This window comes from Microcaecilia unicolor, chromosome 1 (assembly GCF_901765095.1).
Source record: "Microcaecilia unicolor chromosome 1, aMicUni1.1, whole genome shotgun sequence".
In the NCBI taxonomy this organism is placed as follows: domain Eukaryota; kingdom Metazoa; phylum Chordata; class Amphibia; order Gymnophiona; family Siphonopidae; genus Microcaecilia; species Microcaecilia unicolor.
This window is the reverse complement of record NC_044031.1, coordinates 24,242,209-24,257,495: the sequence shown is the minus strand read 5'-3', so window position 1 is coordinate 24,257,495 and position 15,287 is coordinate 24,242,209. Positions and strand designations below refer to the sequence as shown.

Here is a 15,287-nt window from a genome sequence, read left to right as displayed (position 1 = left end):
TAGACCGGTGAGTCTGACGTCGGTGCCGGGCAAAATGGTAGAGACTATTATTAAGAACAAAATCACACAGCATATTCAAAAGCATGGATTAATGAGACAAAGTCAACATGGATTTAGTGAAGGGAAATCTTGCCTCACCAATCTACTACAATTCTTTGAAGGGGTGAACAAACATGTGGATAAAGGAGAGCCAGTTGATATTGTGTATCTGGATTTTCAGAAGGCGTTTGACAAAGTACCTCATGAAAGACTCCAGAGGACATTGGAGAGTCATTAAAAACTGGTTAAAAGATAGAAAACAGAGTAGTGTTAAATGGTCAGTATTCTCAATGGAGAAGGGTAGTTAGTGGGGTTCCCCAGGGCTCTGTGCTGAGACTGCTGCTTTTTAACATATTTATAAATGACCTAGAGATGGGAGTAACTACTGAGGTAATTAAATTTACTGACGACACAAAGTTATTCAAAGTCGTTAAATCGTGGGAGGATTGTGAAAAATTACAAGAGGACCTTACGAGACTGGGCGTCTAAATGGCAGATGACGTTTAATGTGAGCAAGTGCAGTGATGCATGTGCGAAAGAGGAACCCAAATTATAGCTACGTCATGCAAGGTTCCACATTAGGAGTCACGGACCAAAAAAGGGATCTAGGTGTCGTCGTTGATGATACGTTGAAACCTTCTGCTCAGTGTGCTGCTGCTGCGGCTAAGAAAGCAAATAGAATGTTAGGTATTATTAGGAAAGGAATGGAAAACAAAAATGAGAATGTTATAATGCCTTTGTATCGCTCCATGGTGCGACCGCACTTCGAATACTGTGTTCAATTCTGGTCTCCGCATCTCAAAAAAGATATAGTGGAATTAGAAAAGGTGCAGAGAAGGGCAACGAAAATGATAAAGGGGATGGGACGACTTCCCTATGAGGAAAGGCTAAAGCGGCTGGGGCTCTTCAGCTTGGAGAAAAGACGGCTGAGGGGAGATATGATAGAGGTCTATAAAATAATGAGTGGAGTTGAACGGGTACATATGAAGCGTTTGTTCACGCTTTCCAAAAATACTAGGACTAGGGGGCATGCGATGAAGCTACAATGTAGTAAATTTAAAATGAATCGGAGACAAATTTTCTTCACTCAACGTGTAATTAAACTCTGGAATTCGTTGCCAGAGAATGTGTAAAGGCTGTTAGCTTAGCGGACTTTAAAAAAGGTTTGGACGGCTTCCTAAAGGAGAAGTCCATAGACCGTTATTAAATGGACTTGGGGAAAATCCACTGTTTCTGGGATAAGCAGTATAAAATGATTTGTACATATTTGGGATCTTGCCGGGTATTTGTGTCCTGGATTGGCCACTGTTGGAAACAGGATGCTGGGCTCGATGGACCTTTGGTCTTTCCCAGTATGGCAATACTTATGTACCTATTCTTCAGGCCCTGTTTACTAAGCTGCATTAAAAGCGCATTAGTGTTTTTAACGCACGTTTACCATGTATGCGCCCCTATAGGCGCGTACATGGTTAGCTCGTGCGTTAAAAATGCTAACGCGCCTTCGTAAGCAGGTCTCTTCATCTCTACATTCACCCCAATCCTTCTTATTACTGGACTCACCTGAGTAGCTGCTTTTCCCAGTTTCTCTTTCCTCTGATCCTGGCTCATCCTTGATGTATGGGTCTTCCCCTCGTTCAATGTGTGATATAATCTCAGGGGTGAGGGCTGGAGTGCCTGTTCCCGGAATAAGAAAACTGTATCAGGTTTCCCAAAAATCACTTTGAGACCGATTCTCTAAAATGTCAAGATTTTGAAAAATTTCCACCTCAAAACTTTCACCAGCTTCACTGAACAAAAATATTGAAACCCTCAATTAAAGGGCCAATTTCAGAGCCCTGCAAATCTCAAAAAGGTCACATAAACCCTCTTTACACATCTTTATGTCTTAATTTCCACTCTAAATAGTACAAAACGTTATCGGCCTCATTTCAATATGTGGCAGGCTCAATGCGGCTTACATATTATATACAGGTACTTATTTGTACCTATTTGTACCTGGGGCAATGGAGGGTTAAGTGACTTGCCCAGAGTCACAAGGAGCTGCAGTGGGAATCGAACCCAGTTCCCCAGGACCAAAGTCCACCACTCTAACCACTAGGCCACTCCTCCACTAGCAACATTCCGTGTAGAATCTCCAATAGTAGCAACATTCCATGTTCCACTGCACTAACCACTAGGCCACTCCTCCACTAGCAGGACGCGCAGGCTTCTGTTTCTGTGAGTCTGACGTCCTGCACGTCAGACTCACAGAAACAGAAGCCTGCGCATGTTACTGATCTGCAAGGGCAGCTTCTACATGGAATGTTGCTAGTGGAATAGCAACATTAACATTTTATTTTTGTTACATTTGTACTCCGCACTTTCCCCCTCATAGCAGGTTCAATACGGCTTACATATTATATACAGGTACTTATTTGTACTTATTTGTACCTGGGGCAATGGAGGGTTAAGTGACTTGCCCAGAGTCACAAGGAGCTGCAGTGGGAATTGAACCCAGTTCCCCAGGACCAAAGTTCACCACTCTAACCACTAGGCCACTCCTCCACTGAGTAATTGTTCTTATTCTGTTAACTATATGCCTTGGTCAATAAATATCAGTGGTTATGGGGAGGGGGAATTGTGGCAGGGAAAATACCAGAAAACTACAGAAGAACAGCTGTCATTTTGCGCCAGGTTTTCAAGCAGTTGCTGATCAAGCTCCATTTTTGCATCTAAGAGTACGGTCTTTCCATTTAGCTAATTGTTATTGTTTGGGAATCTATGCCCTATATTCAATTATATTATTCCCTGAGGCAGAATAGTTTTTTGCTGCCCCTGGTTCCTCGCACCAGGTCATTGTATGGCTTAATCTTGATCTTGGCATTAGAGGCCAATCAAAACTGCTTTTTTCAGTTTTAGCCAAAACTGCAGCCGAAACTCATCACCAGGTTTTGCCCGAAACTAAACTCAAGTTTGGTTTTGTGAATGTGAACCATTGAAGGCCGCTGGGGATTGTCAGTTTGCAGTCTGCATTCTTCTGCTAAACCCACAGTGTCTGTGTCAGAGTACAATAATTTAAATAATGAAAGACCATATTTGACTTCCAATTAAAATAGGCTTCACGCACATGGACCGCAGCTGAAAAAAACCCTGAGACTAAAAGCCACAGTGTTTTTACACTTGAAGTGACAGCTGACATGATTACTCCATAGGCTAATTGCTAAGGAGCTTACCATCCCAAATTTACAGACTTAAATTCTAACTCAATCCTTCATGCCATGGTGCTCATGATCTCCAAATCAGCTGAACCTCCACCTGGCTGACTCTAACATGTGCACTGCAGAGAGGAAAAATGATCGTTACAGCATTTATTTATTTATTTGTCACATTTGTATCTCACATTTTCCCACCTATTTGCAGGCTCAATGTGGCTTACATAGTACCGTAAAGGCCTTCGTCAATTCCGGTATGAACAAATACAGTAATGTGGTGGTAGAATAAGGTTCGTGTGTACAGATTTCACTCACTTTCTCATGAAATCACACCATGAGACAATCATAGTAATGCCAACGATATTCATAATAATATCCCAATACTGCTAATAAAAATGTAAAATTATCCCTTACCCAGTGAGATCAGAATCTGATAATTCTCCTTCATCACCTCCCTGTAAAGCTCCTTCTGCCCTTCATTTAAATACCCCCACTCCTCCTGGGAGAAAGAGACAGCGATGTCCTCAAACGTCACCCGCATCTGAAACACAAATCAGAAACACACTCAGCGTCTGGGTATATATATTTCATAATTACATAACACACTGACCCAGGGCAGGGTTCCATTTCAGATCTCCTAATGCTGAGGTTCAGCAGGGCAGAGGGAGGGAGCTTTTCAGTGTGTATATAATTCCCAGATCTAGAGCATTATTACACCAACTAGAAACCATACACAAAATCTCCCTTTGTGGGACTCCTGATCTCTCCCCTTCCCTCAAGAAAACCCCAAAGTGCTTATCCTCAGCCCCAGGTCTACTTGGGATCCTAACTCTGCAGTATCCCAGGTTGGAAGCTGCAGCAGTGTTTGCAGCAAAAGGGCAGGTCCTACCTGAGTAGAAGCTCCTGCAGGCATTTTCCTCTCTGCAGAATTCAAAATGAATGGGGGGCTGAGGGGGTTCGTCACTTGTAGTACTGGGAAAGGGTCACTTGTAGTACTGGGAAAGGGGAAGGACCAGAAGAAGCTGAGAGCTGGGCCTGGAGGAAATCTCAAATTAATCCGCAAATTCAAGGATGAAAGAAGAAATAGTCCCTCCTCTTAGATACAAACTGATGACATCACAAAGGAAAGGGCGGAGCTTCACACTGACGGCTGAATCCGCTGAGAGCAAGGAAGTTTGGGTCTACCTCTGTTAGTGCTGATTGGTCAGAATGATCATGGAGGAGGCTTTGAGCCGGGATGACGTCAACACGTTGAAGACTCTTGGGTTAGTCTATGTTTCCTCTTCCCCGCGCAGCCGTCATCTAGTAGCACTCAAAACAAAGCATGCAAACCTATGAGCTGCTGCATGCTCGTCGTTCTTTACTACTACTACTACTAACTAACATTTCTAAAGCGCTACTAGGGTTACGCAGCGCTGTACAATTTAAACATAGACGGACAGTCCCTGCTCAAAGAGCCTTTATTGGTTGCATTTGTTATTTAATCTCACTTATATTTTCAAACATGCTGGCTTGTGCAGCATACACGGAGGAAGTATTGGTTTCATCGGTTAGAGTACTAATTTGTTATTATTATTATTATTAACATTTGTATAGCACTACCAGACGCACGCAGCGCTGAACACCTGACACAGAGAGACAGTCCCTGCTTGATAGAGCTTACAATCTAAAAATACAGACAGACAAGACAATTAAGGGCGAGGAAAGTACTGGGTGAGAAGGAACAAGGATAGAGGAATTGAGTAGTGGTTAGGAGCGAAAAGCAGTGGTGTCAAAACACAGCTGTGTCGGGAAGCAGGATCCTTAGTGAGAACATTGCACAACATCACAGTAAATTCCAGGGCGGACATGAATTGTTTCAATGATCATTCAAATACGTAAATTCCAAAACTCTCAAAAATGTGGGGGGGAAAAAGGCATTGATGGGGACCATAATTATAAATGTGATAACAGCATGCAAAGATGTTCTACATTTTAACACTGGCGTACCACGGGCAGGGCGGTCCGCCCCGGGTGTCAGCACGACAGGGAGTGCTCCGCTCGCGACCCAAAGACCGCTGGCACCTGCCTACCCTAAGCTCCCTCCTCTCTGCCTCACAGCCCCCTGCATTTTAAAAACCTCGGAATCGGCGGTGCAGCGCCTCGCATCTGCCTGCCTGTGATTGTGAAAGAATAGAGATCGCCTCGTCGTCGGGCCTTCTCTCACTGTCCCGGCCAGGGGTGTAGCCAGACAACAGATTTTGGGTGGGCCTAGGCAAGAATTGGGTGGGCACCAAGTGTTATCCCCCCCCCCAAAAAAAAATGATCTCAGCTGGTGGGAAAACGCTTCTTTCCACCTTGGCAGCAGGCATGCACTGAAAACTGAGCATGCGCAGGTGCCGGTGTCATAGAGAGTAGTGTTTTCGTTACCATCAGGGGAAAATCTTCAGCTGGCGGAGCTTGGGATTCCCACCACTTGCCACTAAACATGTGCTACTGTTGGGTGGGCCTGAGCCATAAATAGGTGGGCCCTGGCCCACCCAAGCCCACCTGTGGCTACGCGACTCCCAGCAGGCCCGACGACGAGGGAATCTCTCTGCTTCTTTCACAATCACTGGTAGGCAGACATGAGGCGCTGCACCACCGATTGTGAGGTTTTTAAAATGCAGGGGGCTGTGGCAGAGAGAAGGGAGCTTAGGGTAGGCAGGTGGGGACCGGGGACTACATCTAATTGCGCAGGCCCAGGACATTAATCAAAATAAGCATACATCTTGCGCTTTCCAATACTGTTTCTCTTCCTCCAAAAGTCGAGAATGCCCTATGATAATAATGAACCTGTCTAGGCCTTCTCTGAACCAAAGTCCTGAAGCCTGAAGCTGACAGTTTAGTCTAAAAAGCATAGTCTCTGTGTGACCCTGGGGCATACAAGCTCTTGTGACAAGCTAAGCTGACAGGCTTTGCAGATACAGGAACACGAGGCAATTTTCCATGGAAGTTTACTGAAGTTTGTGGTTAGCTCTTTGCAGTTTTTGATGTCTGGTATGATAAGATAAAAGGTTGCTGGTGAAATGGACTTTGGTGAAGCAAGTGGAAAGTTCTAATCGGCATGATGTTGCTCTGGACCCAGGCCCACCTATGGCTACGCCACTGCGCCGTAGTCTGGTTGCTGGTACCTGAGCAACTGATCATTCAATTGTGCCCCCTTTCTCTTCCCTAACGTACTTATATCTGCAGTCAGTGGTAACCTCTGCATTTCTCCTGTCACTAAAGCAGAACATCACAGCCTCGCAGTCTGAAGAAAAACTGCTTCAAATCAGCGAGCACACTCGGAGCTGGGGAGGTAAATAAACCTCTTTGTACTAGAAACAAAAACGCATCTAATAGATTCAGTTAAGGGAACAAATGCACAAATGTATGAGGCATAATTTAAAACTTCAGCAGACCCAGCACTCAATCATCAGGATTAGTTTGCCTATTGGGAAGTAGCCAACAATTCCAACAAAGATGGTCCGCATTTTGGCAGACATTGACACCAGCGGCAAGAGGATATTTATTGAACATTTAAAAACACTAGATGCATTTAGGGGAGAAGCGACAGCTAGTAGTAACTAAGACCCGGGAGGGATAGGGAGGGAAAAAGGGGAGGGGGGGGGAGAGATTAAGCACAAATAGACAAATGTATATAGTGTTGATATCAGCATGGAAAGTGAAATTGAGGTTGTAACCTGTTATCTTCAATGCATAGAATATGTTACATTTGTCAATAAAAATGATTGAACTTTAAAGAAAGTTGCACATGAGGTCAGAGAGATGGTTAAATATTATCTCAGCCAGGGTAGGAGTGGCTAAACATGTCTTGCTGCAGTATATGCAGCGGGAGTCACTCCTTGTGTGTGTGAGTGAGGCTAACAAGTTAGTTACTTCTTCCATTAAAGGCCTGGTTGAAGAGCCAAGCTTTCACCTGCTTCCTGAAGTAGAGGTAGCCTTGTGTTAAGCGCAGCCTTTCAGGCAGTGCATTCCAAAATGTGGGGGCTACTCCAGAGAAGGCTCGCTTGCGGGTAATCACATCGTGTAATGTCTTTTGGAGAGGGTGTGGTTAGTGAAAGTCTTTGGGAGGACCTTAGTGTCCTGGGCGGTGTGTGGAGGATCATCCTATTCTTCAGGTACTCAGGGCCATTTCCTTTCAGGGCCTTGAAGATCAGACATAAGAGTTTTAAATTTAGCCCTGTATTGTACTGGTAGCCAATGAAGTTTTTGCAAAAACGGTGTGATATGGTCACGTCGCTTCTGTGAGTCTTGCTGCTGCATTCTGAATCAACTGGAGCTGGTGCAGGCCCTTTGTAGTCAGACCATCGTATATAGAGCATTGCAGTAATCCAGTCTTGATGTTATCATGGCATGTAAAACTGGGATAAGATTTACCTTCTCGATGTAAGGAGAGAGGCAGCGTAGCTGTCGCAAATAGTAGAAGCAGCTCTTGAAGGTTGCTTGGATTTGGGGAATCAAATGTGTTGAATCTAACTGTATTCCAAGGTTCCTGACTTATGAACGCCAAAGAGATTGTTAGCCCAGCTGATATAAGACCGTCTGTCATCAAAAAACAGAAAAAGGTCCTTGGACATTTTAAATGTGGACATTGCCAAATATGCAATATTACCAAGCAGACTAAACAATTTATTAATCCCCAAACTAGAAGAGTGCACAAGTTGTCACAATTCACCAACCGTTCTTCAGATCACGTTGTGTACTCGTTAAGCTGCCCTTGCACTAAAACTTACATTGGCATGACGAGACCATTGAGCCAGGGGCGTAGCTACAGGTGGGCCTGGGTGGGCCCAGGCCCACCCACCACCCAAGCGCACACACGACACACTGCACTGACTGCAGCAGCCTAGCATACCACCGCGGCAGAGATGGCACCTGTGTTCAGCTGATATCCAGCCCGCCTACCTTTCGACCTTGCAATGCAGAGGTACAGTGGCAGACTCGGGTCGGCAGTCCGCTTGGCACGGAAGCAGTTGCAGGTCGTATCGCAGCCATGCAGCTCGTCGTTGTAGTTGTTCTGCTCCCCTCTGCCCCGCAGCTGCTGCGGTGCCTGCAGCTTTCATTTATGATTTATCGGCCCATTGCTGTTAGCGATTCACACAGGCACTCTAGGGTGACCTTCTCTCTGCTGTGTCTGGCGCTCGCATAAATAGGAAGTTCCATCAGAGAGGTCCAGACGCGGCAGGCTGCTCTGAAGTGCCTGTGTGAACTGTGAATCACTGCTAGCAACAGCTGAAAATGAAAGTGGAAGTGCAGCAGCATGGGCAGGCAGGAAGAGTCAACACTCTGGGACAGCTGGAACTGTGGGAGGAAAGGCAACAAGAGGTTGGAGGAAAAGGAGAGAGCTAATCGATGTGGGAGGAAGAAGAGGGGGCTGGAAGGAAGGGAAGGAGCTGATAGATGTGGGAAGAAGCGGAGGAGGAGGAAAGAGCTGGAGGGAAGGGAGAAAGCTGCTGGACGTCTGGGAGGAAGAGAAAGAGGGGGCTGGATTGAAGGGAGAGAGCTGTTGGACGTGGGAGGAAGAGGAGGAGGGGGCTGGATGGAAGGGATAGAGCTCCTGGAACAGCACAAGGGGGGAGGGAAACAGAGATGCCAGGCCTCACAGTGGGAGAGAGGGTGGACAGGCAGACAATCCAGCAAGCAAACCAGATGCTGGAAAGAGGGGCGAGAGGGAGAGAAGCTGGATGGGGTATATAGGGTTGTGGAGGAAAGAGATGTATTGGCCTGGGGGAGGGAGAAGCTGGACATGGAAATACAGGGACAGAGGCACAGTGATGGAAGAAGATGGATAGTGGACATGGAGATGGTAGAAATGTCAAATGGCCAGGAGACCTTGGTGAGTGAGTTAAGATAAGACAGAGGGATAGCAGAAACCAGAATCTGGGTCAACGTGATTTGAAAAATAAAATGACCAGACAAGAAAAGGTAGAAAAAACAATTTTATTTTTCCATTTTGTGTTTAGAATATCTCAGATTTTTCATGTAGGAAAAATGCATCTATTTCTCTGGTGCTGTACTACATGCAAGGTTTGGCCTCTTGGGATTTCCATTGAAATTGTTTATGGTTTGCAGTCACTTATTCTGTATTTGCCATTTGTGTTCTGTGTGTGTGACCAAAGTATTGTTAGCATGAATTTTCTATGTAATATTCTGTAGTAATTTGGCTTGTTCAGTTTTCTTGATAGATGTATTTAGAACCCCACTGAAATATTTAGGGCCCTAAAATATCATAGGTAGGATCCTTGTTTTGGATGTTAGTGCTGGCATAATAGAGTTGCTCTAGGTTCTGAGTGACTTTTTGTTTGATAGATTTTTGTACTATACAATATGCCTTGTTATTGAGATAACACTAGAAACAAACATTTTTGCATGGTGAGTTTTATAGGGAAATGTCCTAGCTCTGCATCCACTGCTGGGGGAGGGCCAAGGGGCTCTATGGATACACAATATTTGGGGGAAGCATATGTGTGTTGGAGGACCGTGACTGAATGGAAGATGAAGAGTACACCCTCTTGTACTTCCCCTAGCCCTCAACGTGACCTGCAGCCACTGAAGCCAGCACTGCTACCCTCATTGAAGTTACTGGGAGTGGGGTAGGGGCAGGGCAGGGCATGGGTGCATCAGGTGTTTCTCTAGTGCCCACCCAACCAACCTGTTGGCCCACCCAAAAATTGCCTTCTGGCTGTGAGGACAGGGCCGTGCCAATGCAGTAAGCAGGGTAAGCAAGGCAGGGGGGCGCCTGCCTTCGAGAAGCGCTGCTGCCCTGCGGTCCCTGCCTTCCACTCACTTGCAAAATCTTTTACCTGAAGTTGAGATCACCCCTGCTCTCCTTTTCATGGCAAACCGGAAATGATAGCAACACAGCAGTATTCAACGACGCAGGCAGGCTTTTCAAGTTATTTGAAATAATGCAACCAAATTGCTATATATGCTGTGGTTTGCGGCTAACTCCTCACTCAGGGTGAGCTTCAGAGTTTGACCAGCATTCAAATTAAAGAGAACCTGAAATTTTAAAAGTGCTAAAATAAGTTTTAAAAGTATTTGTATTAAATCTAATTGCAGAATTCAGGTGCTGGGAGTCTGTACTTGGTTGTCATATGCTCAGATTTGTTTAAATCATATGCAAATTAGTCCGTTTTTGGGAGGTTCTCATTTGCATATTTATGAATAAAAAATGATGGAAGTGTTTACAGCCTTAATGTTATGGCATGGCTCTGATCAAAAGTGTGAAGTTTGGTCCAAAAACGAAGGGTTTATCTAGTGTTTTTCACTAAAAATTCCCATTACAGTGTCTGCATTCAAACAGAGCTCTCTGATTGGATGATCAGTTTCTGTTAGAAATCTGCCCGGAAGGGAACAGAGTGAGACAGCAACTGACCGTCAGTTTGGCCAAGAGAGACATGCAGCTGTGAGTTCCTGTGTGTGTTGACTGAAATTATAAAAGACTGCCAGATTATGTGGTAAATGAGAAAATATGAATGAAAAGAGGTTGGAGGAGATTGAAGTTTGAGGTTTCTCTAGTGAAAAAGGATCTGAATATTTCAGGATTACTTGAAGTTTATGAAGAATAGAAAAGGGTGAATTTCAGTTTAAGAGTGTTTAAATCCTATAAGCTATATAAAGGCTAGGTAGATTTAAGTGACTGTAAGCAAGGAAACCTTAATATTTGATCTGAAATAAATATTTGATCTGAGATAGTTGATCAGAGATAAATGTTTGATCTGAATTATATCCTTTGGTGCAAAGGAGATTAGAAAAAGAATCTTTGGAAACTAAGAGGACTTTGCTCACATTTTGAATTAGCATTCCTATTTTGAGTTGGAAATCTGTGAAGTGTTATGAAAATACATTTTGCTTTAATGAAATTGCTAAACTTTAGAGTCAGAGACTTATCAATGAGGGATACATACAGTGCTATTTTTTCCTGAGGTCCTGCTTACTTGCCTGCTCCCTTCTGTTCCTTCTCTGCTAGACGGAGGGGGGGGGGGGGGGGCGCCAACTGATAGTCTGCAGGGGGGCACCAGAGACCCTAGGCATGGCCCTGCGTGAGGATCCTGGAACATAGATCCAATATTCGTAGATCTGCTGTAAAGGAACCGATTGTGGAGCACTGTGTTGCCCACAATCATAAATTTGAAGAGTTACAATGTTTTGTTCTAGACCAGTTAGGGGTTCCCCATAGAGGAGGCGATCGTAAACTGAAATTATTGAGGAGAGAGGCGAGGTGGATTTTTGAACTTGGTACTTTGGAACCGAATGGGCTGAACAATTCCATTGATTGGCATAATTTTTACTAACGCCCACTACGTCACGTTCACGCAAGTATTTCTATCAGCTGTCTGTACGTGAACGCCGAGGCGCCATTTTTAAAAGTTTAGAGCTTCCACTTCAAGTATGCCTATCCGTGGGGTGATTTTTCTTTGTGCAGTTGTGATGTGAAGATTTTTCTCCTCACAATTTCGTCTTTTTGACATACACTTTGTTTCAGCTTCAGCACAACTTTAAAGTACTCCGTTCCTGATGAAGCCATGTTTCTAGGTGAAACGGGTTCCCATTGAACGGACAATCATGAGTGCTTAATTTAAAGCTAAGCCGGTGGGGGGAAGAGGGGTTGGTGGTTGGGAGGCGAGGATAGTGGTGGGCAGACTTATACGGTCTGTGCCAGAGCCGGTGGTGGGAGGCGGGGCTGATGGTTGGGAGGAGGGGATAGTGCTGGACAGACTTATACGGTCTGTGCCAGAGCTGATGGTGGGAGGCGGGGCTGATGGTTGGGAGGAGGGGATAGTGGTGGGGCAGACTTATACAGTTTGTGCCCTGAAAAAGACAGGTACAAATCAAGGTAAGGTATACACATATGAGTTTATCTTGTTGGGAAGACTGGATGGACCGTGCAGGCCTTTTTCTGCCGTCATCTACTATGTTACTATGTTAAGTGCAAGTTCTTCTCTTATGCTGATTTTGATTTAAGTCGCCTAAGACAGTGACTGTAGAAAAGGGAATGTGAGGGATGACTCATTTTTTATTAGTCATTCAAGGCACATAATTTTGAACCTGAGTCAAGTGGAGTTTTTTTTACCCAATGATAGAATCGTTACGTGTGTTACAAATCAATGTGAATAATATATAACCACGGAGTAAACCTGAGGTAGTTTACCTACGGTTTCTGAGGGGTTTTTTCTTCACTTTTCCAGTTTAGCACTGATTATTTTGCTGCTAGAGCTTCTTTTGGTATTAGGTTACGTTTTTTTGCTCTAGCAATACTGCATTTCTTCTGATTGTCTTGCATGGAGTTCGTACTTCCCAAAAGGGATTTTGATGTCAGGTATGTATCCACTTGTGTTAGGGACCCAGAGAAGCTCGGTTTTACTTGGGTTCTGGCAAAGTTTCTTGTGCCCATTCTTGAACTGATGCTACACAAGTGATCAGTTTATTCAAGGCTTTTGGTTAAGTCAGGTTCAATGGTTACGAGTAGCTGCACATCATCCGCATAGATGTAGAACTGAGTGTCCATTGGCCAAATCAGCTCAGCTGGTGGCTTGAGGTAGATATTGAACAGAATAGGTGACAGTATCGATCCTTGTACCCCGCAGGTCAGTGTCCATGGTGGTGATGAGTTGCTGCCAAACATTATGGATTGTTGCGTGTCTGATAGGTAGGATCTGAACCAAGCACGTACTGTTCCATTGATACCTGTTTCTGTCAGTCATCCTAGCATGATATCACGATCCACAGTGTCAAATGCTGCTGAGAAATCTAGCAGTACTAATACAGAGGTGAATCCCATCTTGGTTTCTGTGAAGATCATCTAGTAGGGATACGAGGACCGTTTCTGTTCCATGACCGGGTCTGAATCCAGATTGACATGGCTCTAGCCAGTTTCCCTCTTCTAGCAAATCATTAAGTTAAACACAGACTGTTTGTTCACTGGGTAAATCTCTCATTTTATTTATTTATTGCATTTGTACCCCCCGCCCCCATTTTCCCACCTATTTGCAGGCTCAATGTGGCTTACATAGTACCGTCAAAGGCGTTTGCCCAGTCGGTGGTTAACAAATACAAAGTTGTATAGGCTGGAAGAAGAGGACCTCGGCTGGCGGGGGTTGGGCAACGTGGCTGCTGGCTGATCTGCAAGGCTTCGTTCTGTTTCTGAGAGTCTGATGTCCTGCAGAAACAGAACGAAACCTTGTGTCGGAAGAAGAGGACCTCGGCTGGCAGGGGTTGGGCAACGCGGCTGCTGGCTGATCTGCAAGGCTTCGTTCTGTTTCTGAGAGTCTGATGTCCTGCAGAAACAGAACGAAACCTTGCGTCGGAAGAAGAGGACCTCGGCTGGCAAAGGTAGGTGACGGCAGGGGAGGGTTGGCGGTGGGGGGTGGGGTCAAGGGCCCCACGTAGCTACGCCACTGCCTTAGGCAGTAAGGGCTCACGCATTATCCACGTGCGGCAATGTAGCCGTGCTAACCAATTAGCATAGAACATGTCCAATCTCTGCTCCCAGTGCTAAAAAACTAGCACATATTACTGCAGGGTGCCTGAGCGCAGCCCGTGGCTGCAGTAAGTGTGCGTTAGTGCTTACCGCACATGGGAACATTGAAATAACAGAAGTGATGGTCACAATGTCGCTATGATACAATGATAACCCCAACCAAACAGTGAATCATGGCATAAGCATTTCCAACTTTTCTTTATACAAAAAAGAGGGAGGAAAAAGACCTCATAAAAACTGTGGCAAAATTCACGCTTTTTGATGATACATTATGCACATAGTTAAAAACACTAATCATCGGTCAAAAAACCCCTCCACTTCAAAGATTCTTTATGAGCGTAAACAAAAAATAAAGCAAAAACCATTAAAGGGTGCAAATCATTAACACTTCTTCCAATTGTGTCATGTTCCGATGGTCACTTATTTTAAGTGGGACAAAAGGAAAACAAACAGTGTGGTCCCGACACACATGTTTTGCTCCAGGCTTCCTATGGAGACCCTCACCGTGTCCTGAATCAGCAGGTAACTTCTCCGCTGAAATGTAAGTAGCAGTTACTAGCAAGTAGTAGTTACCCGCTGAGGTCTCCAGAGGAAGCTTGGAGCGAAACAAGTCTGTCGGGACCAACACACTTTTTCTTTTGCCCTGCTTAAATGGAGCAGAACAAGATTTTTTTCTATACGTGCCTGGGATAAACACAAAGGAATCCTGTTTAGAAGGAATGGTTCTGCGAAATCTTAGCGGAGATTGGGTGGCGACGCCGGTAATTGGGAAACAAAATGGGAGCTGGGCAGACTTCTACGGTCTATGCCCTGATGGTGACTGAATAGATAGGGATGGGCTGGAGCGTACATTTTAAGGGGCTTCGTCGTTAGCTTCAGAACTTAGTACAAGAACAGTGCTGGGCAGACTTCCACGGTCTGTGCCCTGAGAAAGGCAAGGAACAAATCAAATTCAGGTATACATCAGGGGCATTACTAGGTGGGGCCGGTGGGGCATGGGCTCCCGCAGATTTAGCCCTGGCCCCCCTGCTTTCACACCCCCTGCTGCCAACCCCCGCCAGGTACCTTTGCTGGCGGGGGGGGGGGGGGGGTCCCAACCCTCCCTGCTGCCAACCCCCGCCAGGTACCTTTGCTGGCGGGGGGGGGGTCCCAACCCCCGCCAGCTGAAGTCCTCTTCAGCGCCGGTCTCCAGCGCGTTGATGATCTGGATTCTGTTTCTGTGAGTCCTGACGTCCTGCACGTAGGAATCCAGATCAGCAAATGTGCTGGACTCGGAGACCGGCGCTGAAGGGGAATTCGGTTGGCGAGGGTTGGGGATCCCCGTCAGCAAAGGTACCTGGCGGTGGTGGGGAGGGGGGGGGTCGGCACCGCTGGAGGGGGGGGGGCTAAAATGTGCCCCCTCACCTCGGGCTCTTGACCCTCCCCTCCCACCGGTTTGGATACATATAAAGTACACAGACAAAAAAGCAACACTGGGCCTTCAAGACTGGGACAACTGTAATTCTTTATTAAACAAATGACCCGACACGGGCCTTGTTTCTGCGTTAGGC

The 15,287-nt window shown here is 45.6% G+C and overlaps 2 protein-coding genes across 2 annotated transcripts in view; one reads left to right on the top strand and one right to left on the bottom strand.

Annotated features, from left to right (window-relative positions):
* LOC115463370 (gastrula zinc finger protein XlCGF26.1-like) overlaps positions 1-15,287 on the top strand; it is a 952,960-nt gene that overhangs the window by 421,535 nt on the left and 516,138 nt on the right. The window lies entirely within an intron of this gene.
* Positions 1-15,287, bottom strand: part of LOC115460001 (zinc finger protein 135-like) — a 52,078-nt gene that overhangs the window by 16,247 nt on the left and 20,544 nt on the right. Inside the window, exons 5-6 of the mRNA XM_030189862.1 lie at positions 8,160-8,304; positions 1,600-1,713 (exon numbers count right to left, since the gene is read on the bottom strand). Of these exons, the coding sequence (XP_030045722.1) occupies positions 1,600-1,713; positions 8,160-8,304 (259 nt within the window). The remainder of the gene's footprint in view (positions 1-1,599; positions 1,714-8,159; positions 8,305-15,287) is intronic.